Raw genomic sequence first — 26,747 nt, forward strand, 5'->3', positions numbered from 1 at the left:
GGAATAATCGGGCTTGTGACGTGTAGAGCACCTGATTAAAATAATGCATAACATCCAAGACAAAGTAAATGTGCAAGTCAGGGTCAGGGTAGATGGATGGAGGGGGGAGATAAAGTTCAGATAAAGCTTAAATAAATAAATAAACAAACAAACAAATAAATAAATAATCAAGTAAATAAAAAAACATTTTTGCAACTGAAAACACCGTATAAAACAAAACTCAGACAGTTAGTAGCATTTTTTTTTTTCCTTTTTTTTTTTTTTCTTCTTCTTGCGTGCAATCTAAGAATAAAGGAGAAATAAATCCTAAAATGAGTTTGTACACCGTTGGTATGTCACTATTCATTTGTACAAAGACTACAAGAGCACTGAACCGTTAGATACAGAGGCTTCGGGTTTGCCTCGACTGCAACGAGAACAAATTTACATCTAGTGCCAGGCGTGTGCCGAGGATCAGGTCTACGGTAAATTGTGATGTTTAACTAACTGATGCTGTTCTTATGAAACACTGCCGTCACTTCATTTCTAGTCACGCACTCATTTTGTAGTGAATATCAGCAGACAGCGTAGCACAGCATTTACACGCCGACCCGGTATCTGAAGTCTTCTTCGATCGCCGTTTTAGATTTATGTCCTGAAGGAGTTAACGTGGAAAAATCAAATTGTTCTATCTGATTTAAAAAAAAAAAAAAATGGATCCGTTATGTTTCACAGTGGGGGGAAATAGTCTTCTGCATAAACTGAACCGTTATCTCTCCTCTTATTTCCAGTTGTCTTTTGATTCTGTGGCAGTATCATAACCTGTAAGGTCAGCACACGCCTTACACTTTTATTGAAGCTCACAGACAGACAGGTACTGGTCGAAGAAAAGTGCTTCCCCTTCTGAATACAGAATACAAATTTACTTTAATGAAGCCATGAAAATAGAGCACTGAAGCTGGTACGACCGTAACGAGACTCCTATTGCATAGCCGTGAACTCCGTTTCAGATTAGACACAAGTTCCTGAAATTTTTTTTCTCCAGCCTCGAAAAAAAACAGGAGTCTGAATTAAAAAAAATAACCTCTTGGTGACGAACGTCACTCTAGAGCGCTACATATTTCCTTAGGGCGCGTGTGTGTGTGTGTATGTGTGTGCGTGTGTGTGCATCAAAGTGTGTCAGACTAAATGAGGGTCATCAGCGGGACTGACGGTGAAGCGCGATGATGCTGACGTTGCTGATGAGCTCAGTGCTGATTTCGACTTTGCATGCTCTTTGTTCTTGCTGGCTTTGTGCCCGCTCGCTCCTGCTGGGGGAAAAGAATATATCTTTTAAGGATATTTTTACATTATTCCTCTGCATATTTTAAGAATCAGAATACTTTATTAATGTCCAGGGGGAAAATTGGGTTCCTTACCACAGCTGCAAGTCACCAAAATAAGAATACACAAAAAAAAAAAAAAAGACTTATACACACACACAAGATAATATATTTAAAAAATATCAATAATTGTATATTTAATTACGCACAGGAAGTAAGGAGGATGTAAAAAAAAAAAAAAAAAAAAAAAGGAAAACCAATTCCTGAGATAAAAGTGATTAATCTCTGCTGAACCGACTAACCGTGTCCATCAAAATGGGCGGGCTTTCCGAGAGGAGTTGGACTTGTAGGGGTAGAGCCGGAACTCAGTTCGTTGGTTGGTGTTTCCTGTTGGATAAAAACAGTGACGCATTGATCGGTCAACGAAAACAGACCGATGCACACTGACAGATGTTTAGGAGTGCGTTTAGGCAGCTTACCTGATCAAAGAGATAGACAGTGACATCATCAAAAAAGGACACGTTCCTGCCGTGGTCTCGGTTGTCTTTGTCGACAGGTTCCTTCGGCGATTTCAGCAAGCTACGTAGTCCTACTCGCTTGTGAACGTCGGTCTCCGTGACAACGATGACCTTCCTAGAGACGTCGTCCGCCTGCTCTTCCTCTTCGTCGTCCTCTTCGGGATCGCTTCCGGTTGAGAATCCCCGTCTCCGTGCGATTCTGCTTTCCCCTCCTTCCCAGAATCCTTTGGAACCAGGAGAGAGAGGAAGCGAGAGAGGCAGTGGGGGGAGAGAGAGGGAGAGGCGGGCCAGTTTAGCTGAAAAAGAGGATGATGATGTGATAACAGAAGAGAAATGTGAGTGTGAGGAAAGAGAGGTAAAATAGAGGTAAAAAAAGAAGAGGTGAAATGGAATTCCACAAATTTTTTTTTTTTACGCTTGGAGAGTTTGACACCGTTTCCATCTTCAGCCATCAGTTTCTAAGAGATTTTTTCTCATCTGGAACAATCTGGCAACCTCAGAGGCCCAAACTAATCGTACAGGTAATTTTTCAAAAGCTGAATCAAGAGAAAATCTTGAGACTTAATAATAAAGCCCATTCAGTGTAACTGTAAATGGACTAAAAGCATGACAAAATGAATTTCTGTAACAAAAAAGAATATAGTCGTGTTGCCAAATGCTGTGGAATACGAGACATGCTCCAGGGTGTGCTATTATTCGTAACTGTTAAAGGTGGGGTACACGTTGTTTGAAAAATGCTTCAGAAAACCGAGTCGGGCCGACAAACAAAGCAAACGTGTAGCCAATGAGCAGAAAGGGGCGTGTCTTGTCGATATGGGCGGAGAGAGTGTTCAGTGCGCATGTGTGACATTAGCAGAAAGCGGTTTTAACATTGACATGGAGGATAAAAACAAAGAAAGAAAGAGAAGAAAGACTTACGATAAGGTAAGAAGTAGGACGTGTTAATATAGGATCAGCTTTCCAGCGCTGGAGAGAACTGAAGGAGCAGGAAGGCCTGCGATGGGACGCCGAGGGACTTAACTAACGTTGGCCGCATATTAAATATTAAGTAAAGTTGGCCGTATGTATTAAAAAGACATTTCCCTCAAATAAGTGTTGTAGTATGACTATCAGGACATCAGTGATGTGTGAGCTGAATGTGGTGACAGTACAGTGTATTACAGTGAAGTTATTGACTGTTTTTGTAGTATTCACGTTTTGCACTTTGCAGACGGTCCCTTGGAATCGGCCTCTCAGTTGTCTGCACATAGAGACTTATGTATTTTGTCCACCGTGGAGGAAAGCTGATTTTGAGGAAAATTGGGTTGTATCTGTGTCTCTACATTACTACGATAGAAAAGAGGTGTTATTTGTGTAGTAACAGCGTTTAGCTCAGGAGTTATTGACTCGGGAAACTCCAATCTGTGAATATGTGACCAACTTTACTTAAGACGCCGAGGCGCTTTTTTCCTTCTCGATAGGTGAGTAACGTTGGTTTTGCTTTGTTACACAGAACTAATATATGCCTTTGTCCTTTACATGATTATGCTTGTGTGTCATTTTTGCTTGTTTGTTTATCTACAATCGTATTGTTCTTCCCTTCAGCTATGATAAAGACACATTTCTTTCCATTAGTTGCCTGGGTTACGTATGTATGTGTGGGCGGAGCTATCAATACAGGGGTGGGACCCATTTGGGTTAGGGGCGTTGTAACAGTGCACTTTCGTGGGCACGCATTGGGTTTGTGTTGTTGGTCTGGGGTATGGCGCGATTCATTGGTGTAGGGGTGTAGAGTATTGGAAAAAGCGGCCGCAATAAAGATGGCGCCTATGTTGGTCCGCCCGGGCAATCCCGGAAGTATGCTGACGTAGCTGCTAAAGGCGCTTAAAAAGAGCCATGGCGGCGATAACATGGAGGTTAAAGTATGTTACGCCGGCGAACGGATATTTACTCTATTGAAGGAATTCACTGGTGTATGGAGTATGTCGCTGTATATAACGGAGTGCTTGTATCGTGAATGGAGTTAAACCAATGAAGATAAATACGGATGGAGCTGATCGGGAGCTGCTCTTTAACTCTGGAAAGCTGGTGGAGTTGTGAGTAACTGGTGATCTTTACCCAGCGCCATTAAACTGGCTTTGTAAGTTACTTCTGCTTAATACCCTGGACGCAATGGATTGAGTGACATTACTGATGAACTGGTGACTTTGACTTTCCTTTATTCTTATTTGTACAATTCTTTATTTTTCAGACTATTTAACTGTGCTGAAGGGTTGTGAGATGAATATTTTCTGCTGTTGATGTTGGTTATGCTGGTGTTTATTGCTAAAGAATTGTGTTATGTGGTGTGATGGAATTGGTGCATTGTTATTATTGAATACACTGAATATTGCATTATGGTGAAAAGTTGTACTTCTTCCTTATTTGGTTTGCTCTTCCAAGATTTGGGATATGTGTGATGAGTATGCCTTAAGATACATGTGTCCTTTGTTCACTCTCCTTCTGATTGGACTAACAATCCTTACTGTAATTGACAGAGTATTTATCTCTGTCTGGCACCCCAGCATATTAATAAGAGGGAAAGTGTTACATAAAAATGGCACCCCAGATGGGACCTGATGAAGAGTAAACATGTGCTTTGGAGAAATGCCACTTACGTCACCTTAGAGGAATCAACCACAAATAAAATGGAAGTCCCTTCAACGGAATCTGTTCTGGCTGTTAATGAGGATAAAATTCCTCCTGTTCCAAATACAGGGGCAACAAGTTCAACCGCACCCACACATTATTCTTTATTGGATATGGAGTTGACAGAAGATGCAAATTTAATACCACCACTGCCACCTTCTTCAACAATGTTAATTGACAATGTGTCTGGAGCACAGCAACATAATCTGGTGGAGCGGATTAAGAATCAAATAGAAGAATTGAAACATGCTTTAATTCACCATGTGGATCAGGTATCCGCTCAACAAGGAACAGAATTCAAACAATTCACAGAGCAACAGCGCCATTCCATGCGCCATGAAGTTCATCAGCTTTTGAACTGGCGATTAAAACATCATCACGCTGAGGTTTTGAAGGATTTTCATAGTGTGTTGACCCCTATAGGGGCGTCAGTGGATCTTATACAAGCAAGTGTACAACAGTGCTTACAGCAAGTGGCAGCCTTAATCCAGGAAACAGGCTCTAAAGGCCCCTTACAGACTGAGCTTCATCAGTGCACTCAGCGAGTAGACCAGCTGGCTTTAGATATGCAGAAGGTTAAGCTTTTATCGAGTACCGCCATGGCCAGCGTCTCAGTTCAGACTATTACCTCTCCTTTCAATGGAACAGAATCTCCAGTCGTGTCCTCCCGGCTGCAACGAATTCATCCTGCCCTACAAAATATTCAGACTCCCAATGACTCCTTGAGAAGTAAAAATTTGGGTTCAAATCCAATTAAAATTCAATTTCCTTGTTTTGGACGTATAGAGGATAATCCAGATCCTGTATTCTTCCTGGAAAAATGTCAAGATTTTTTGGCGGTATATCCGCTTTCTGAAGATGAGTTGCTCGCTACTTTGAGAAATGTACTGCATGGTACAGCTAGAGATTGGTGGGATGTGGCTCGTTTCGAGACGTTCACTTGGGTGGACTTTGAGCACAAATTTTTAGACGCCTTTTTATCAGAGGATTATGAGGATGAGCTTGCAGAAAGGGTGCGAACGCGTGTTCAGAAAGAAGGTGAAAATATACGTGATTTCACTTATATGTACCGAGCCCTCTGTAAGCGTTGGAAGCCGGAAATTGAAGAAAATGAGGTGATTAAAATGATTTTGAAGAACATTAATCCTCAGTTGGCTAGTCAGCTTCGGAGCAATGGAGTGACAACTGTAGATGGCTTAGTACGTTTGGGACAACAGTTGGAAAAGGACAAAGAAAATCAACAACTATATGAACAAAGAAACCAACTATATCAAAGCTTCAGAGGGACAACAACGAGTGCTTCCATTCCTGTAAAAAATCCTGTTTCTTTGCAGGTAGCTCAAAATCAACCTAAAGTTCCATCTTATTTTTGTTGGCACTGTAAGGGTTCCCATCCGCCTTCTTTGTGTCCTCAAGAGGGTAGTGGAAAACAGAAGAACAAAAAGTATACTCCACCTTCCTCTTCATTACAACATTCAACTTTAAATTCTACTCCAAAAGGACCGACTGTTAGTACTGTTATTCATACTGAGTCTACCTGTTTTTCTGCTAAACCCTTTCTTATAACACTTCTTCAACAATTAAGTGTACCAGTCACTATTGGCGGTTGGAATGGGAATGCACTCGTAGATACCGGCTCTTCTTACACCTTGATTAATGAGAATTTGTGGTTGAGTCTGTGTAATCACAATCAAGAATTAAAACCATGGACTGCAGGGCCTATTTATTTGGCAGATGGAGGAGCTCGTAAACCGCTTGGGTGGAGTGAAATAAAGATAACCTTGCATACTTCTACTATCACTTTACCCGTAACGGTATTAGCACCTGAAATGCTTGCTTTCCCTGCTGTGTTAGGATTGGATTATCTGTTTTTCAGTGGTCTTCAACTGGATGTTCAGAATAAGGCTTATTGGTTCCACTCTGATAAAAAATATTATTTCCAGAAGGAAAGTGTTCATTTTCCAGAGGGTAATGCTCCATCAGCTGTGGTACTATTTTCTGCTCTTGCCCCATGTGCTATGGGTGATGAACCAGATTTTCTGCAGGCTGCTTGTCAAAACATCTGTTTAGATGAGGAAGGTAGGAGATGTCTTCTAAATCAACTTAAACAGAATGTTGATGTCTGTACTACTGATTTGGGACAAACCAATGTTCTAACGCATAAGATTTATCTTACACAAGAATTTCCAATCAAACAAAAACCCTACAGGGTTTCTCCTGCTAAATTGCAAGTACAAAAGGAACTCATTGAGGAAATGCTGGCTGTGGACATTATCGAGCCTTCTTCTTCTTCCTGGGCTTCGCCAGTGGTCTTAATTCCTAAGAAGACAGGTGGTTTTCGGTTCTGTGTGGACTACCGCAAGCTTAATGCTGTAACTCACTCTGATGCCTATCCTATTCCTACAGTTCATGAGATACTGGAATCTTTAAATGGAGCCACAGTGTTTTCCACTTTGGATCTAAATAGTGGGTATTGGCAGGTCCAGATGGACAAAGAAAGCCAAGAGAAGACTGCTTTTATTTGTAAACAAGGGCTTTTCCATTTTAAGGTCATGGCGTTTGGCCTTAAAAATGCTCCATCCACCTTCCAACGACTCATGGAGAGAGTCTTGGGAGAATTGAATGGGAAAAGCTGCTTTGTTTACTTGGATGACATAATCATCTATTCTTCATCATGGCAACAGCATTTCCAGGATATTCAAGCAGTTCTGAATAAATTGAGAGGAGCCAATCTCACTGTAAATATGAAGAAAACCCATTTCTTCAGTACTTCTTTGAAGTTTCTTGGCCATGTGGTGTCAGCCGAGGGAATTGGAGTAGATCCTGAAAAAACACGAGCTGTTCAGGACTTTCCAGTGCCAAGAAATATTAAGGAAGTTCAGAGATTTTTAGGGATGGCTGGGTGGTACCACCGATTTGTGCCCCATTTCTCCCAATTGGCTGAGCCTTTGAACGCCTTGAAAAGAAAAGGTGCTAAATTCAAATGGACTTTTCAGTGTCAGTCTTCATTTGAAGAGTTGAAACAACTTCTAATAACGCCCCCTGTACTCGGACACCCCAATTTCAACCTGCCTTTTGTGGTATATACAGATGCAAGTGAGGTGGGTTTGGGAGCTGTCCTGGTACAACAAACAGGATTGGGGACGGAAGAAGTTTTGGCTTTCGCTAGCCGCACTCTAAATCCAGCCGAGAGAAATTACTCTACTACTGAGCAAGAATGCTTAGCAGTGGTGTGGGCCTTGGAAAAATGGAGGTATTATTTGGAGGGTAGATTCTTTACGGTGGTTACCGACCATTCCTCCTTGGTTTGGGTTTTTAAGACAACCAAACCAAATACCCGGCTTATACGATGGGCCTTACGGCTTCAAGAATTTACGTTTACCGTGGAGTACAGGAAAGGAAAGTACAACACTGTTCCTGATGCACTATCCAGAGCACCCGTGGATGATTCCTATAAAGCTGTCTTCACTTGTTCCACTCTGGTATCTGAAATTCGACAAACACAAAATGAGTTGCCCTTTACTGATCATCTAGTGTGGAAATCTCAGCAAGAGGATTCAGAGATCAAGACTTACTATCAGAAGATAGTAGACACGGGGGAAATTATCATTAATCCATCGATAAAATTTACCATAATGGAGGACAAAGTCTTCCGAGTTATGCAGACTGCTCATAAAACTCTCTATCAGGTGTATGTGCCAAAGAATCTTCGACAACCATTCCTTCAAGCTTTCCACGAAGATCCGTTGGCCGGGCATTTTGGACAGTTTAAGACCACCAAGAGAGTACAAGCTTTGGCTTATTGGCCTACTCTCAGCCATGATGTTAAAGAGTTTATACAGCATTGTCAGATCTGTCAGCGTTACAAGCCAGAGAATCGTCGACCATCTGGAAAACTGCAACAAACCATAGTTCAACGACCATGGGAGATGTTAGGAGTGGATCTAATGGGTCCTTTTCCACGAAGCTCCTCAGGAAATGTATATCTGTTAGTCTTTGTGGACTACTATTCACGGTGGGTTGAATTATTTGGATTGAGAAAAGCCACAGCTGAGACTATCTCAAGGGTAATGATCAATGAAGTGTTTACCAGGTGGGGTGTTCCAAATTATCTTCTGTCAGATCGTGGTCCACAATTTGTTTCTTCAGTGTTACAAGAAGTATGTCAGGAATGGGGTGTTATTCAGAGATTGACTACAGCATATCACCCTCAGACAAATCTAACGGAAAGGATCAATAGAACACTCAAGACCCTGATGGCGTCCTATGTTGAGGAGCAACACAAACAGTGGGACAAACATCTGACCGAGTTCCGATTTGCTCTAAATTCGGCTGTGCATGAGTCCACTGGGACAACTCCTGCAGAAGTAAATCTTGGTCGCCCACTCAGAGGGCCTATGGAAGTATTGTTGTATCCTAGAGATATTTTGCCTGATGACCCTTGTTACGACAAAACACTTGAATTAAAACAAATGAGGGCATATGTGGAACAAAAACTTAAGACAGCACGTCAAAGACAAAAAAGAAATTATGATAAGCATCGAAGAGACGTGCAATATGGGAACAAGGATAGAGTCTGGTTGCGTTCGAATCCATATTCAAAAGCGGAAAAGGCATTCTCAGCAAAATTGGCTCCTAGGTGGCAAGGGCCATATCGTGTAGTACAACAAGTGGGACCTCTCAATTATAAAATCGTATTAGAGAAAACAGGAGAAGATCTAAGAGTGGCTCATGTGTCCAGGCTTAAACCTTGTTATCCCTCTGCCGAGGAACTTGAACAGCAACAGTGCCGGAAACTACTTGAACTCTTTAATGAAGAGAGTGATACTGAGGAGTTTTTGGGATTTGAAGATTTAACCGTAGAGAAAGAACCGAAAAAAAAAAAAAAAAAATGGAATGTTTGTGAATGTAGGGAATGACAAATACGCCTCCCATGAAGGGTGGCTCTTCTGAAGGGGAAGGGAGTGTAACAGTGCACTTTCGTGGGCACGCATTGGGTTTGTGTTGTTGGTCTGGGGTATGGCGCGATTCATTGGTGTAGGGGTGTAGAGTATTGGAAAAAGCGGCCGCAATAAAGATGGCGCCTATGTTGGTCCGCCCGGGCAATCCCGGAAGTATGCTGACGTAGCTGCTAAAGGCGCTTAAAAAGAGCCATGGCGGCGATAACATGGATGTTAAAGTATGTTACGCCGGCGAACGGATATTTACTCTATTGAAGGAATTCACTGGTGTATGGAGTATGTCGCTGTATACAGGGAGTGCAGAATTATTAGGCAAATGAGTATTTTGACCACATCATCCTCTTTATGCATGTTGTCTTACTCCAAGCTGTATAGGCTCGAAAGCCTACAACCAATTAAGCATATTAGGTGATGTGCATCTCTGTAATGAGAAGGGGTGTGGTCTAATGACATCTACACCCTATATCAGGTGTGCATAATTATTAGGCAACTTCCTTTCCTTTGGCAAAATGGGTCAAAAGAAGGACTTGACAGGCTCCGAAAAGTCAAAAATAGTGAGATATCTTGCAGAGGGATGCAGCACTCTTAAAATTGCCAAGCTTCTGAAGCGTGATCATCGAACAATCAAGCGTTTCATTCAAAATAGTCAACAGGGTCGCAAGAAGCGTGTGGAAAAACCAAGGCGCAAAATAACTGCCCATGAACTGAGAAAAGTCAAGCGTGCAGCTGCCAAGATGCCACTTGCCACCAGTTTTGCCATATTTCAGAGCTGCAACATCACTGGAGTGCCCAAAAGCACAAGGTGTGCAATACTCAGAGACATGGCCAAGGTAAGAAAGGCTGAAAAACAACCACCACTGAACAAGACACACAAGCTGAAACGTCAAGACTGGGCCAAGAAATATCTGAAGACTGATTTTTCTAAGGTTTTATGGACTGATGAAATGAGAGTGAGTCTTGATGGGCCAGATGGATGGGCTCGTGGCTGGATCGGTAAAGGGCAGAGAGCTCCAGTCCGACTGAGACGCCAGCAAGGTGGAGGTGGAGTACTGGTTTGGGCTGGTATCATCAAAGATGAGCTTGTGGGGCCTTTTCGGGTTGAGGATGGGGTCAAGCTCAACTCCCAGTCCTACTGCCAGTTTCTGGAAGACACCTTCTTCAAGCAGTGGTACAGGAAGAAGTCTGCATCCTTCAAGAAAAACATGATTTTCATGCAGGACAATGCTCAATCACACGCGTCCAAGTACTCCACAGCGTGGCTGGCAAGAAAGGGTCTAAAAGAAGAAAAACTAATGACATGGCCTCCTTGTTCACCTGATCTGAACCCCATAGAGAACCTGTGGTCCATCATCAAATGTGAGATTTACAAGGAGGGAAAACAGTACACCTCTCTGAAGAGTGTCTGGGAGGCTGTGGTTGCTGCTGCACGCAATGTTGACGGTGAACAGATCAAAACACTGACAGAATCCATGGATGGCAGGCTTTTGAGTGTCCTTGCAAAGAAAGGTGGCTATATTGGTCACTGATTTGTTTTTGTTTTGTTTTTGAATGTCAGAAATGTATATTAGTGAATGTTGAGATGTAATATTGGTTTCACTGGTGAAAATAAATAATTGAAATGGGTATATATTTGTTTTTTGTTAAGTTGCCTAATAATTATGCACAGTAATAGTCACCTGCACACACAGATATCCTCCTAAAATAGCTAAAACTACAAACAAACTAAAAACTACTTCCAAAAATATTCAGCTTTGCTATTAATGAGTTTTTTGGGTTCATTGAGAACATGGTTGTTGTTCAATAATAAAATTAATCCTCAAAAATACAACTTCCCTAATAATTCTGCACTCCCTGTATAACGGAGTGCTTGTATCGTGAATGGAGTTAAACCAATGAAGATAAATACGGATGGAGCTGATCGGGAGCTGCTCTTTAACTCTGGAAAGCTGGTGGAGTTGTGAGTAACTGGTGATCTTTACCCAGCGCCATTAAACTGGCTTTGTAAGTTACTTCTGCTTAATACCCTGGACGCAATGGATTGAGTGACATTACTGATGAACTGGTGACTTTGACTTTCCTTTATTCTTATTTGTACAATTCTTTATTTTTCAGACTATTTAACTGTGCTGAAGGGTTGTGAGATGAATATTTTCTGCTGTTGATGTTGGTTATGCTGGTGTTTATTGCTAAAGAATTGTGTTATGTGGTGTGATGGAATTGGTGCATTGTTATTATTGAATACACTGAATATTGCATTATGGTGAAAAGTTGTACTTCTTCCTTATTTGGTTTGCTCTTCCAAGATTTGGGATATGTGTGATGAGTATGCCTTAAGATACATGTGTCCTTTGTTCACTCTCCTTCTGATTGGACTAACAATCCTTACTGTAATTGACAGAGTATTTATCTCTGTCTGGCACCCCAGCATATTAATAAGAGGGAAAGTGTTACAGCGTGTTTGTTTTGGTGATTTCAAATGTCAACATTGGCTTTCAAACATCGTGCACCTCACCTTAATTGAGTAACAGTCACAGTGTTGATTCGTTCCATTCATGTTTACTTAAAGATAACCGGAAGTCTAAACTATGTCTTCTGCACATCTGTGTGATCTCACTGAAGATCTGGATGTTTCTGAGATCTTTGCATTAACTGGTACCTAATGAAAATACCTTTCATGGCTTGGTTAGCGGCAGGTGGATCAGGTGTGACTTCAGCCTTCTCGGTCATTTTCTGTGTTCCCATTTCCACTCCAGCCTCTTTACTTTTAGGCAAATCTGGGCTAGACAGGAGTGCGTCGTCTTTACTGCGGAGGCAAAAAAAATAAAAAATCAAAACACGGTTAGAAGACGTTCGTAAAAAATTGGGTTGCACGACAACTGTCAAAGAACATTGCGTAAAGAATGAGAGGAGAGCTGGTTATAGCGGTATAATTTAGGATTTGTAAAGCATCACTGCACGACAAACCTCTCGGCTCCCATTGAGGCTTCTTCGTTGGCAGTGTCACTGTCAGTGCCGGCGCTGGTTTCTGCCCAAGGGCGCAGAATGACGCTGTCAGTAATGGTAGATCCCCAAAGTACGTTGGTTTGAACATTTTCGCTTAGGGAGTACTGCAGTTTTTCTTCACAAACCTAAGAAAAAAAAAGTGTGAAGAATGAACAACAAATCAACATCAAAATCCTTGCATGTTATGTGAAATGATTGCGTGAATGTCACTCTAAATGCAATCGTAACTCATGCCTTACCTGCATCATTAGCCCATTTGTAGCGGGCATTTGTGAGAGCAATCGCTGACCTTTGGCACCTTCGCTCATTTGAGATGGTGAAAGTGCAGGTGAGATGTTCCCTCCTTCCTTCTTTTCCAGTAGAAACTCGTTTTCTTCCGAGCTTTGCGATTTGTCCGTGGGAATTTCTGAGATTCTGTGAACCTCCTTGCTCAGCTCGACTCTTGTCTTGCTGTCTGAAATCCCAGAGCGATCCTGGTCATCCTTGGGGCTTGGCAAGGACTGATGATTTTTCTTCAAGGACTCTAGTAGTTCTAAGTTCCCTAACAAGAGGTCTCCTAGAATATCTTCGTCTCCGGAAATGCAGCACAATTTCTCAAGCTTTTCGAAATCCTCCAAAGGTTCCTCCTCCAAATCCTTCCACTCTGAGATGAGCAATTCCGGGATGGAGTTCAAGGAGCTCTGAGAAATCACTGAGTGAGATCTGCTATTTCTCATGTCATCATCATTTGTGGAATCGCATACCAGATGTGCCTGGTTTTCAGCGATCAGTGACGGTTTTTGTCCCAAATTTGCAGTAATTCCCTTGCTGTGGGTGCTGGTTGAGCATTCACCCGTGGATAGGTTAAAGGAATCGGCCTCGTTAGAGAAGACCAGTAGAGCTTCGTGGTTTGTGATGTCCATCCAGGGTTGATCAGCAGGACCAGACTTGATCTCTATGTGGTGCACCGTGTTTGGGAAATTGTTTGGGCCTTGGCAATCGCTCACTTCTGCATGCTGGGAATCATTACAGTCTGATATATCCATAGACATTAAGGCAGGAGAGCAGCACTGAACATTGCTGCTGTGGATTGTGCAAGGTTTGGCGTCAGCGCTGACAGCGAGAACGGGACAAGATTGAGAATCTGATCTGTATTTTTGAAGAAATATATCCTGCCTGTTTGTTGTTTGGCAGTGATTAGTTTTAGGGCCCTTGCTAAAGTATGCTTCCTGGCATGCGGAAGGTATGTGCGGTTTAATGACGATGTTATTCGTGACCTGGGCCTCATCGGTTTCAGAGGTTTCCATGACCCAGTTATTGTTGTGATTGGTATGAGGTTCGGTCTGATTCTGCATGCCTTCAGAAATTCCTGAGTCCGCAAGTAGTTGTTTTGTTTCTTCAGCCTCACTCTTTACATCAAGAATGTTCTGTAGGCTGCTAAAGATTTGGGTTCCTTCACCTCCTGGAAATTCATCTTCTGCCTCATTTTGGACGTTCACCTTGCGATCGCTGGAGCTTCTCCTTCCAACCACATTACAGTGAGTGAGAAGCTCTTGCTCTGGGATCTCCAGATTATCTACTTCTACCTTTAAATAGTCGTCATGTTCTGGTTCTCCGTTTTCCACGTCAGGGTTCTCGTTGTTTTCTTCCTGGTGAACGTCTATCCTTTGTTGAGGTTCAAGAGCTTCCACAGCCCAACTGGTAAATGTCGGTTGATGTTCAAGATGTTGTTGCTTTTCATCAGTGCAAATACTTTCATGTGTCTCCATAATGGTGGGATGAGGCTCAGTCTCTGCTAGTTCATCATTTTCTACTTCCCAAAATTCGTGGCTCGTGCCAAATATCAGGTCCTCGGTGCACTTGTTTTGTCCTAAACCTGGAAAGAATTCGGAAGCTAGTTCTTTTTCCTCTCTCTTAGCTGATGCAGTTTGGCCATTTTCGGTCGACGCCCACTGGTCATTTTCAGTCGATACCCAATGGTCATCGTCACCTGACGGCCAATGCTCATTTTTATCAGGTGATCTACTATCAGTTTCAGTGAATACCCATGGATTCTTCTCAGGTGATGCCCACTGGTCGTTTTCAGTTGGTGACCACTGGTCATTTTCTGCTGTCCAGATTTGATGATCGTCTTGCTGGAGTCGAGAACAAATACCTGCTTCCTTCAGACACCTGTTTGTGGAAACAGGATCTTCAAGAGCATTACAAATTGTTTCTGATTTCACAATTAGCTTCTTTGAGGCATCCTCCCCAAAGTGGTCAAAACTTTCCTTCTGAGGAATGTCTCTGAGGCCTTCTTGCTCCCGTTCTGTGTTTGGAGATTTCTTTGCTGAAAGGCAGAGTTCGGTTTCAGTTAACTGGTGTTCGGCGTCTGACCTTGCCTTTGCTTGTTCTTCCATTTCTTCAGTAAAAGTAAGGTTTCTCAAGCCTAGTTCATTGGCATCACTGTCTTGTCTCTCCAGCTTATGGTCTCTGGACCTCGTTTGAATTTCTTCACCTTCTAAAGTGCATGTCGATTCATACATATTTGTTTTCATATAAGCCCGAGTTTCAAAAAATTCTTCAACGATATTTGCCTTGTGGAGCTTTTCTACCGGTTGTACTATTGTTTTGGAGAGCACTTCTATGTTTTGACCCACATGTTCTTCACTTAATTCGGTGACAGAAGATATCTGAAAATTAAACTCGGAGGCGTCGGTGCAAGGGAACGCTTTTAGCGTTGGCTCCTGAACAGCACGAAACAACTCATCGATAGCATTGTTTCCAGTTTTTTCAAAACCTGAAAGCGAGCGATCGTCAATACCGTGTTTGGGGATCGTTTCAGCAATGCTTTTCACTGAACCCAAGTCAAATGAAATTTTAACCACTTTCCCATCCTGAACATCCTCCTCCGCCTCAGTCTTTTCTTCAATTCCCATCAGCGTTCCTCTCTCGCCTGCTCGACCGCTGCCTGGACGAGAAGAAACCAATCCGTCAGAACCTCGTCTGGACAAACCTTCCCCACCATCCCAGTCACTGTCTGAAAAGTAGGCAGAATCTCGATAGGGGGTTTCAGTACCCAAGATCCTCCACCCAGTGCCTCCACTACTAAGCCATGGGTCTCCAGGGGTGAGGCACTCCATAGAGCTAGAGGTAAGAGGTGACATTGTAGAGTCCGTGGGTGTAATAGTAGACAGGGATTGTTCAGAGTTTGGTTCCCTTGTAAAGGACAGAGGGAACCCGTCGGTGCTTGCTTCGCCGAGCGATAACATAGAGTCTGTTGCACTGATGCACTCTTTTAGAGCGTCTGCTTCTTTAGCATTGTGTCTGGTGCTTATACCGAAATCTATCTCAGTCAAAGTAACTTGCTCATTGGAACTAAACATTGGATCCTTTTGGGAGACCTGAGGAGAGTCCTGGTTTTTACAACTTGGAATAACTTGACCAGAATCTTGCTTAGCTTTGGAAGCAGTGGTATCTAATAAACTGGCAGGTTCAGCTATATCTACATACATAGACTCTTTTATACCAAGGATTTGTTCTGAACTTTTAAATGAACCATCTCTTGCTTCTGCTCTGAACGCCAGTGGATCCTGCACATGGATTCCCTTACCAACACTCTCATATTTATCAGTCAAGATACTTTTAGGGCTAGTTTCTGACTGTCTCGGAAGTTCTACGCTAACATTATGGATAGGTTCTTCCTTTACACTGTTGATCATCTCACCGTCTGTTCGCTGCGTTAATTCAGGAGATGCTTTTTTGAGACTTTGTAGTTCTGATGCTATTTGTAGAACAGGCATTTCTGGACGCACTGCAACTTTTATTTCACTTCTTTTAGCTCTCTTGGTAACTTGGGCATAAATAGCTTCTTTTGTGTCACTTAAAGGTGTAGGTAATGATTCGAATTTTATCGTTGGTGAGGACATTGGGTCAACACCTACAGACTCGTATTCGGGTGATATTGCTACAGGTGATGGACTTTCTTCCTGTTTTTGTTGTCTTGTTATTATCTCAGTGAGAAATGTCTCGGCTGATTGGATCTCTTTTAGAAACTCCTCTCTGTTCAAGTCTTCGTTTTTTGACTCTACGTTCCCAGGGTTTATCTCAGATAGTAGAGACTGAGATGTCTTCATTCCTTGTGTGAAAGCATCTTCTGATTCAGCATAGGTCGATAAGTCTTCAGGACGAGCATAGGGAAACGGTGTGGTCCCGAAGCGGGATACCGGGACGCCCCCGTCACCATCGTACACGTCTTCACAATCTGAGAGTGCCGTGTCAATCTCAGTGAGGAACAAATCCCTCTTCTTAATACCATCATCTTCTGTGTTTTTACCGGAATCCCACTCATTTGTGGCTGAGTCGAGCTCGGTCAGGAGGGACTGGGAACGTCGCATCCCTTTGAAGCTTTTGTTCTTGTCATTATCCCTGACCCATGAGGTATTCCCTACGTTGGCGTCCAACGGTTCGTTGGAGATTTCCGTCAGGAACAGGTGTATGGGTGACTTCTTAGCGGCTGCGACACGCTCACGGTGCATCTCTGCATCCTCCTCCTTCCAGAGAGCCGGAAGAATTGTGTCAAGCCGTGATTGGGTTCGTTTCATTCCTCTGGAGAACAGTTCCACTGTAGCAGGATCTGGGTCATCAACCAAGCTGATGTGCTCGATGATAGTACCGCTGCTGAGTCTACTTGGAGATACAAAGGGGGAATTATAGTCATCTTCTGAGTATGTTGTGCTGGAGGAGGACTTTCTCTCAATTTCTGAAACTGAATCTGAGTGAAACATTCTGGAATAGGGCGATTCTCTGCCTCCTGGAGACTCGTCCTTGTAGGCAGAGTTGTGCAATGACTGGGAACACGTCGTGCTCCTGTCAGCAGTATGCTTCTCAGAATAGTCACAGCTTAACGGGTCTCTTTCTAAGTGCACCGCAGGATTGTTTTGTCTTGGGAATGTTTCGCCTGCATAACTGTTGAAGGGATCTATTTGGGGTCTGTAGTAAGGAGGGAGGGGTGGAAGGCAACTCTGCGGTGGAGGAAATTTGGAGTTTCCAGCAGAGGACGGAGGGATGGATGGAGAATGTGACGGAGATGGAGGCAGCCTTTGGTGTGTCCGATTGAAACCCAGATGATCGAAGCTTACTTTTGAGGTTGAACAGCTGCTCATAAACAAGGAATCTGACGTCTCTGATTTGCTAACGGGATAAGAGGGTACAGGGTAGTGACTTAGGCCGTATGAGTGGGCGTATATAGGTGGAGGAACAGGTAGGGGACGAGAGAGTAGATTGCTGCCTGAAGACATGGACATTGAGCGAGGTTTTGGTGGAAGGATGGGAACCTGGGAAGTTACAGATCCAGACCTTCTAAGGTTTGGGTCTCTTTTAACATCTCCAATGTCCACTACTGCATAATCGGTCACTCTGTTACAACATTCTTTACTGAACTCGACCAGACCTGTGTTTGGTACCAGTACTTGGACTTCACTTGATTTCACAGTCTGGAGTGTCTGAGAGGAACCTTGTCCAGAGTTGTTTTGGTAAGTAGGCTTTCCCTTACAAAGCATCCCACTAGGAATTTCTACTAACTCCAAATCGCCAGGACTAGTTGAATCTTTTTGTAATGTGGATGACTTCCCTTTAAAATTGGTGGATTTGTCCTGCGGAGTGTGTTCCTCCAAGCGAATGTAGTACTCGCTGGCTAATGAAGGGCTACGTGCACTAATCACAGGCACGACTGTCGGCGTGTCCAAAGACTGCCTATGACTGGAGATGGGCGTTGGTATTGGCTGAGGAGGAGGAAGCGGTTTATAACCCCTCCTACCGTGTGCTTTTTCCCAAAAATATTCAAAATTCAACCCTTTACTCGTCTCAGTGACTGTCAGGATGTCGTCAAGCTCATGAGATGAAGGAGGAATAGAATTCACAGGGTCCAACAGAGGGAAGGAGTTACCGTCCTCTCTGCTGTAACATCTCTCTTTATGTCTTTCGCTGGCAGATGACTGGAAAGCGCTGGGACGAAGCGAATCCCATCGCCTTTCAAAAGACTCTTCGCTTTCTCCTCTCCTCCGTCGGCCGTGTGCTTCCTCGTACTCGTCCTCGTCCTCATCCTCTGCCACACTCCTCCTGCTCATTCCTTGTTCCGCCGCCAACAGAGAGGACAGGAGGATGAAGATTTCGTTGACTGTTGGTCGCTGGGGAGGCGGAAGCCAACAGGACTGCATGACCTCGTACCTAAAAACAGAAAAACTGATGAGAACTCGCAGGTATTTAAAACACGTTCATTTGTTTTTTATGCATGTTTTTTAATGTTAAATTAAGAATGGATTTATCTATAACAGAAAGGTTTATCTGTAATGAAAGAGAAAAAATGAAACCGACCAGTAGTCAGCATGGGAGAGTTTGAGACGAGGCTGAGCCAAAGTAATCTGTCTCTCTTTAATGACAAAAGTGAGAACTTCTTCATCACTTAAGTGGCGATGTGGCTGTGCACCGAATTCAAACAGCTCCCAAATCACCACGCCTAAGGACCTGGCAGTCAAAAACATACAGCATTCAGGTTAAAGTGTCACCGTAGAGCTTTAATGTACAACATCAGACAAACATCCTTGTATAGTAAAGCAGAAATTGTAGTGTCTTGTGATTGGTTAATTATAATGAAAAATCTATAAAATCAGCCACTGAAATCAACACGAATTTGGGAAGATTTAATGAGCAGTATTTAAGCAACAGCACACCGTAAAAATGAGCTACAGTCTAACCGTAAAACCAACAAGATGGACTTGTATGGTGTGCCTCATAAATCTGGCATTAAGTAGATACAGTGAAATACAGTTTAAAACGCTGTTTCTAAACCTGAAACACTTCCAATCGGTGATAAACATCAGTATTACAGTCCTGCTAAGAACGGCTTACAACCAAATGATCTGCTCAGCGCTGGTTCTACAGGGGTACAAATAGTGATACATACCAAACGTTGCTGGTCTTTGTCTGGTCTGTAACCACTAATTCTCCTCTAAACTCCTCCAGCAGCTCTGGAGCGATCCAGCGCAGAGGAATCCACAGCTTATCTGGTGTTAAATAATAGTCCTCCTGTATGCACAATAAAAAGATTTTGTTATGGTAACCATTTCTGATTTGAACTTCTACCTTGTCCTTTCTGTAATTATAAGGTATTCTGGAAACCCCGTTTGTCCACCCGCTAAGCTGGTCCATATTAGCCTCAAATACACTTGCTAAAAGTGTAGACCTGAGGGCTATGTGCATCCTCAAGGGTAGTCATAATTTAGTTGTAGGTTTTCTCCACAACATTTGTCGCCCTGTGTGTCGGCTCGGGTGTTGATGTTCGACTGAGCTCTTTACATTGTGACGTGACGTACGGCTAAGTACGGTGACCCATACTCAGAATTAGTTCTCTGCGTTTAACCCATCCAAAGTGCACACACACACACACCGTGAACACACACCCGGAGCAGTGGGCAGTCATTTATGCTGCAGCGCCCGGGGAGCAGTTGGGGGGGTTCAGTGCCTTGCTCAAGGGCACCTCAGTCGTGGTATTGCCGGCCTGAGACTCGAACCCACAACCTTAGGGTTAGGAGTCAGACTCTCTTACCATTAGGCCACGACTTCTATAGGTGACGCCTGCTATTGGATCGTGTCTTAACAATAATCCTAGAAAAAGTCTGCTTATCCGAACTACCTCGGGTCACGGGGAGCCTGTACCTATCTCAGGCGTCATCGGGCATCAAGGCAGGATACACCCTGGACGGAGTGCCAACCAATCGCAGGGCACACACACACACACACACTCTCATTCACTCACACAATCACACACTACGGACAATTTTCCAGAGATGCCAATCAACCTACCATGCATGTCTTTGGACCGGGGGAGGAAACCGGAGTACCCGGAGGAAACCCCAGAGGCACGGGGAGAACATGCAAACTCCACACACACAAGGTGGAGGCGGGAATCGAACCCCCAACCCTGGCATTAATAACATATTATGTAAAAAAAAAAAATACAAGGTTATCCTGCGGTACCTTGTAGTGGTTGTGTGAGAGGCCGTAGTCTCCGATACGGACCGTCAGATCTGAGGTAAGCAGGCAGTTCCTCAGTGCCAGATCACTATAGAAAGCAATACAAACAAAGCTTAGCTTTTAATTTATTTCCTAAACTTACTGCAAAGCTCTGCAATGAGTTCATTATAAATCATTGATAAAAGCAGCAATATGGTCTGAATTTTACAGTGTACTGCATTATGTAGAAAAGACTTTAAAAAAACATGAAAAACATAATGTCCTTTAGTTGCCAAAAAATCACCCAAATCATGAAATAGGACACAGAGAATCTTTGGGTGGCTTTGGGCTTCATTCGTGCTCACCTGTGTATGTAGTTGTTCTCATGAAGGTGCAAAAGACCTGACGTAATCTCGTACGCCATCCGCTGCAGGGTCAACAGGTCGCAATTCAAAAGATCAGGGGTCATGCCGTCCGACTTCCGCTGAGCTCTCAGATAGCGCTTGAGGTCGCCCTGGAAACAGGAGGTATTTTTTTTAAAAAAACATATGTTTTTCTTCCTCTTCGATTCATGTAGAACGTAAAAGCAACATTTGTATAATGCATCACTGTTTAAGAACAGATTGCATAGATAGAAAAAGAAAAAAAAAACTTCATTCTCACCAGTTGGCAGAACTCCATAACCAGCAGATAAGGAATATTCTCACTGCACTGACCCAAACACTGCAGGATGTTGGGGTGGTGGAGACTCCTGTGGGTCCGCAATAGAGAGAAGGAGAGAGAGAGAGAGAGAGAGAGAGAGAGAGAGAGAGAGACATGTAACTGAAGTCTATGCATGACACTCCAAGTCTAGGAGAAATTACAGCTGTATACACAAAGATGCAAAGTTTCCTTCATAACTGCAATAAGCAAATCAGACATAAATGTGATTATGAAGCAAAGACTGGATCACTTATCTATTGTACTTAAATATCATTTATTTCTATTTCATATCACGCAACCGTTGTTGCTATCAGTTCCTTTTCTTAAAACTTTCATCTTCGAAATATACATATAGTGATCCCTCGTTTATCAGCGGTTAATGGGGACCGGAACCCCTCTCGATAGGTGAAAATGTGTGTGTGTGGGTACCAGAATGTTTAAAATATGTATATTTATACTTAAATCTATTTAATTATAAAACTTTAATATTATACATTCACTCACTCACATATATTTTACTTAAATCTATTTAACTATAAAACCTTATACACTCTCTCTCTCTCTCTCTCTCTCTCTCTGTCTCTCATATGATACGTATTATGTGTTCTACACTCACTAATGACAGTAGAATCTTGAGACTTTTTTGATGTAGCGCACTGTTGATTCATTCACTCCATAATGGCGTGCCACCGCGGCATAACTTCGATGAATAATCTTTAAAAAAATCACCGATAAACTGAGGCCGCGAAACTTGAACCGCGAAACTTGAACCGCGAAGTGGCGAGGGATTACTGTATTCACATATTCAAAATTACATGATCACATGTGAATTATTATAGAACGGCGTGAGACAGTTAGACTCTCAGCAGTGTAGGCCAACAACTCAGTGTAAATTAAAAATGAAATGAGAGAGAGAAAGAGACAGAGAGGTGTGTGTGTGTGTGTGTGTGTGTATATATATATATATATATATATATATATATATACACACAGTTAGTAATGCTGAGTGTTCAGTAACCCAGTTATAACAATAATGCACTTTTTACATCTCACACAGTCCTACAGCTCTGTACACATTTGCACATTATCCCAGAGTAATCAGATCACAATTGAAAAAATTATAAGGCCTTATGTGAAAATAAGGAGCTATGAGGATCACAATACCTGACTACACCACACCTCCGTCCTCCTGAGAGATATCGTGTGGTTCAGATCGAACAAACAGGAATACACAGGAATGGAGTTTATCAAAATAAAGTGACGAGACACGCGCCTCATACTGTATATGGCTGGAAAGTTTTAGAAGGTGAAACGTCCGTGAAACGCATCAAAGCGTTTTCCTCCATGCTGCAACATCCTTCCAAAGGCAAATGGAACGAGACCTGCATGCTGTTGTTTAACATTGTTTATCAAGTCCTGCTGCTTTATCAGATTGAGGAAATTCTGTTTCTAAACATCGTGCGTGACCATCTCTGGACACCTATCCTATCTTCATGTCTCAAACACTTTCCTTATATGGTCACAGCTTCTTATGGATGGAAATTTAATATAACGCTAACCTGTAAGGCTCGGCCTCGGCCAGGAACTTGCGCTGCTCCAAAGGACTGGCGCTGACCTTCAGCTCTTTAACCACCACCTGAGAGGGGCTGCAGTCACAAAGAACCTCGGCTAAGATCACCTAAAGAGAGAGAGAGAGACAGAGAGAGAGAGAGACAGACAGACATAGTATGCATTTAGAAATAAATCCCACGCCGAATTGCGTAACGCATAACGTTTCTAAGGAACACACCTTCCCAAACCAGCCATTTCCAATCTCCTGCAGGTAGTTGAGAGTGTGTCTGCGAAAACACTGTGTACCTGAGCCTGTGCAAAGAAATCTGCGTGTTAGGTCATGCATCTGATATTATTTATCTGCCTTATAATGAATATTGTATTTGCTGTACAGTATGTGTGTGTGTGTTTGTGTGTGTGTGCGTGTGGGTGCGTGTGTGTGTGTGTGGGGGTCTTCACCTGTGCCATTAGGCAGAACTGAGCATGCTCTGTCACGCAGGGGAAGTGTGTAAACCTCAGGCAGAGACACACAGGAGGACACGCTGTCCTCAGGAACGGGACTGGAACATTCTTCACCATCAGCATTATCAAACTCCTGAGAGACAGAGAACAAGAGGGAGGGAGAGAAATAAAGACAGCAATAAAGTAAGGCAGATAGAGAGCCACAGAGAGAGAGAGGGTGTGAGACAGAAAGGGATATAGAGAGAGAAAGAGACAAAAAAATTTAAAGTAGAGAAAATATAAACATACGATGAGGTTTAAGTGGGACTCACGTTAAAGCCGACGCTTCCTCTCTTACAGCACAGACAGGTGAGGAGCAGAAGGATGAATGTCACGAGGCCAGAGCAGGAGACCAGGATGACCACATAAGCTGGAGGAGAGAGAGACACATCCCGCGAGAAAGACACTGTAAGAAAGACAACAGAGACAGATGGAGACGAAGGGAGAGAGAAAGCGTGAAGCAATGCAAACGGGAAAGAGTGGGAAGAAGAAGAGTAGAAAAAAGAGGGGGTGTGTAAAATGAAAGGGAAAATTCAAAATGGGGCAGAAGGAGGGACAAATTAAGGACATTAGAAAGGAAAGAGGGCAGGAAAAGGGAGGTAAAGAAAGAAGTGAAGAAGGGAAGAAGAAAGAAGAGATAGAGAGGTCAGATATGGCAGTTAACTACACATATCCATACTAATACTGTCAAGTGACAAATCAGATCATGAAACAAAAGAAGAAAAAGATCAGAGAGAGAGAGAGAGAGAGAGAGAGAGAGAGAGAGAGAGAGAGAGAGAGAGAGAGAGAGAGAGAGAAAGAGAGACAGACAGACAGAGAGAGAGACAGAGAGACAAACAGAGGGAGAGAGAGAGAGAGAGAGAGAACGAGAGAGAGAGAGACAGAGAGAGAGAGACAGAGAGACAGACAGAGAGAGAGAGAGAGAGAGAGAGAGAGAGAGAGAGAGAGAGAACGAGAGAGAGAGAGACAGAGAGAGAGAGACAGAGAGACAGACAGAGAGAGAGAGAGAGAGAGAGAGAGAGAGACAGAGAGAGAGAGAGAGAGAGAGACAGAGAGAGAGACAGAGAGAGAGAGAGAGAGAGAGAGAGAGGTTGCATATATTCCTTTTTGGGAAAAGTCACTGAGAAGGGAGAGGAGAGTTAAGGTTAGCACTTAGCAATAACATTCAGAAAAGAAGACAGAAAGTGCCCAATGAAGTGCACTCATTGGCGAGCTAGTGAGAAGGAAGGAGAAGAGGAGGAGATCAGAACGGTGCCAGAGGTTAGGAGGAAAAACCGCAGGTTAGAGTTTAGGGAAGTGAAGGAGCTGGAAAAAAGCCATCATATGAGACAGACAGTCCATGTGGTGGTCACTGAGTGGGGCGGGACACTATCGGGTCTGTACCGGGCCTGTCTCTGGGAGGAGAGTGTACGGCTGTGTCCCAAACGCTGGTGTCCAACAAAAGGGCTCTTGGCCAAAGAAGCTATTATTACTGCATTATTTTATTATTTCATGACACATTACATTTTATATCATACCATGGCGATCACAGTGCATTGTGGGAAATACACTGCTGCCGGTAGAATAATAAACCTACGTAGAACTGCACACTAACTAGTTCTAAACTCGAGAGTTTGGGGCACAGCCAAAGATTCAGTTCAGATTAGGGAAGATATAAAAGTGAAAAAGGGGGGATGTGGGAGCGTTTTTTTTTTTTTCAATGAGTACCTCGACTGGTTCGTGTTTGTGGACTGAACCATCTGTGGAGGAGAGAGAAGGGAAGGGTGCATGGGAGTTAAAATAAAAGCAGCAATATGTTAAACTCTCTCTCTCTCACACACACACACACACACACATTATCATGAGGTCATTAATCTCATTACTTCCTTACATAGGAAACATCATTTCCTAACAGAATTGCTATAATAGCCAGATAGATAGATAGATAGATAGATAGATAGATAGATAGATAGATAGATAGATAAGTCACTATATTGAGACATATCTTGCAATGAGGTGATCAAACAAACAATAGATATGGCAATAATTCGTCAACTTCTTGCTGTTCTTCCAATAAATATTATTTTTACTTTCTCAAAAAGTGGTGTTTATGCAAATGAGGCTATAGCAAATTTGCATATATCTGCATGCTTCACATACCCAAGGCATGCACGTGTTCTCTTGGAGCCAAGAAAGATATTTTAAACCTTTGCTGAAAAAAACTAACACTTCTTTTTAAGCACAACGGGCTGTTATTTTGTATATGTTATAAACATGTATTACGTTATATCAAATAAAACTATATGTATGCTATAAATAAATTTATATTTTTTTTGCATTAAAATCTAATACAAAATGTGTTTTTTTTTTATGTTCTTAATATAGAGAAAACTGATTTGGAGGAGCAAATCATTATACACACAAATATATAACGTAAATAGTGAATAACGAAATGACGTCATAGCGAATTGGGCGGAGCTTAAAATCGTCACGGTTTCAGATAATACGATGTGACAAAAACATTGATTTTTTTCCTTCTGATTTTTATTTATTTAATTATTTTTTTATTATTATTGTCACTGTTTAAAAGAAGACATATTAACCTTAACAAAAAAATCCCATATCTGCCTCTACAGCCATGCTTTAAACGCATTAAAAATATATCATATATTAAAAATATAATTTGATGCTTGAATTGTGAATGTACACAAAACATGGAGGTCTACCAAAATAGCACAAGGCGCGCATGCGCAAAGTGGTCTTTACAGGGGCACAACACACAAAACACCCATACAGATAAATAAATAAATAAATAAATAAATGCACAACACCATAGTCCAAGTTAATCATTTTGTGCAGCTGAAATGTCGTTATATGTCATTAATAATAAATAATTATAAATATAATCACCACAGAGGTTCAGATTAAATGCATTTAATCATCAGCTTCGTTGTTAATGACACGAATGTGTGTGTGTGTGTGTCTGTGTGTGTGTGTGTGTGTAAGAAAAACAATCATAAAGCCTGGGCTACACAGGACATGTTTATAGCTAAGCTAATGGAGCTAAATGGAGCATCTTTTTTTTTTTTTTTTTTAGCACAACAACCTTCACATTCTGGTGAAATGTGGTGTAAATGTGCACTATGGCTGTGATGGTGTTTATTATTATTATTAGTGTTTAAAGCCTCCCAGGCTGACCGGCCCGTCTCACCTTGTGGCTGCGGGGCTCCTTGAGCTGTGTCCGGGAAGAAGCCCGACATGAGCCCCGCTAGCAGCATCAGCCAGCAGCTCTTAGTTAGCATGTTCCTTTTGTGCTGCTCTCAGCCTGACGACAACACGGTCCTCAGCATCACCGTGTCCGCCTTCATCTTTAACGCTCTCACATCAAACACAATAATAATAATAATAATAATAATAATAATAAAGCTCAGCTCTGTTACTCCTCAGTCTCCTTCTTTCCACCGCAGACTCGCGTTGATTTAAACGCCTTAACGTTTTGTTGCGTCTGTTATTTTCCGTTATCCGCCGTCTGTCTAGAGACGCTCGCGTCTTGTCTCGTGCGTGCGTGAATGCGTGCGTGAGTGCGTGCGTAA

The 26,747-nt window shown here is 42.6% G+C and overlaps 1 protein-coding gene across 1 annotated transcript; it reads right to left on the reverse strand.

Annotated features, from left to right (window-relative positions):
* Positions 1–880: 880 nt before the first annotated feature.
* On the reverse strand, positions 881–26,522 carry lmtk3 (lemur tyrosine kinase 3). The gene is made up of 18 exons (XM_060870584.1): positions 26,485–26,522; positions 26,366–26,389; positions 24,883–24,914; positions 23,448–23,545; positions 23,134–23,269; positions 22,913–22,986; positions 22,683–22,801; positions 21,085–21,172; positions 20,787–20,935; positions 20,446–20,530; positions 19,373–19,494; positions 18,784–18,933; positions 12,690–18,636; positions 12,412–12,575; positions 12,117–12,250; positions 1,781–2,115; positions 1,604–1,688; positions 881–1,289 (listed from the first exon to the last, which is right to left on the reverse strand). Exons 1-18 carry the CDS (start codon positions 26,520–26,522, stop codon positions 1,159–1,161), a joined length of 7,911 nt encoding a protein of 2,636 aa, XP_060726567.1. The 3' UTR covers positions 881–1,158.
* Between the last annotated feature and the right edge of the window lie 225 nt (positions 26,523–26,747).

Source organism: Tachysurus vachellii, chromosome 5, assembly GCF_030014155.1.
Source record: "Tachysurus vachellii isolate PV-2020 chromosome 5, HZAU_Pvac_v1, whole genome shotgun sequence".
In the NCBI taxonomy this organism is placed as follows: Eukaryota; Metazoa; Chordata; class Actinopteri; order Siluriformes; family Bagridae; genus Tachysurus; species Tachysurus vachellii.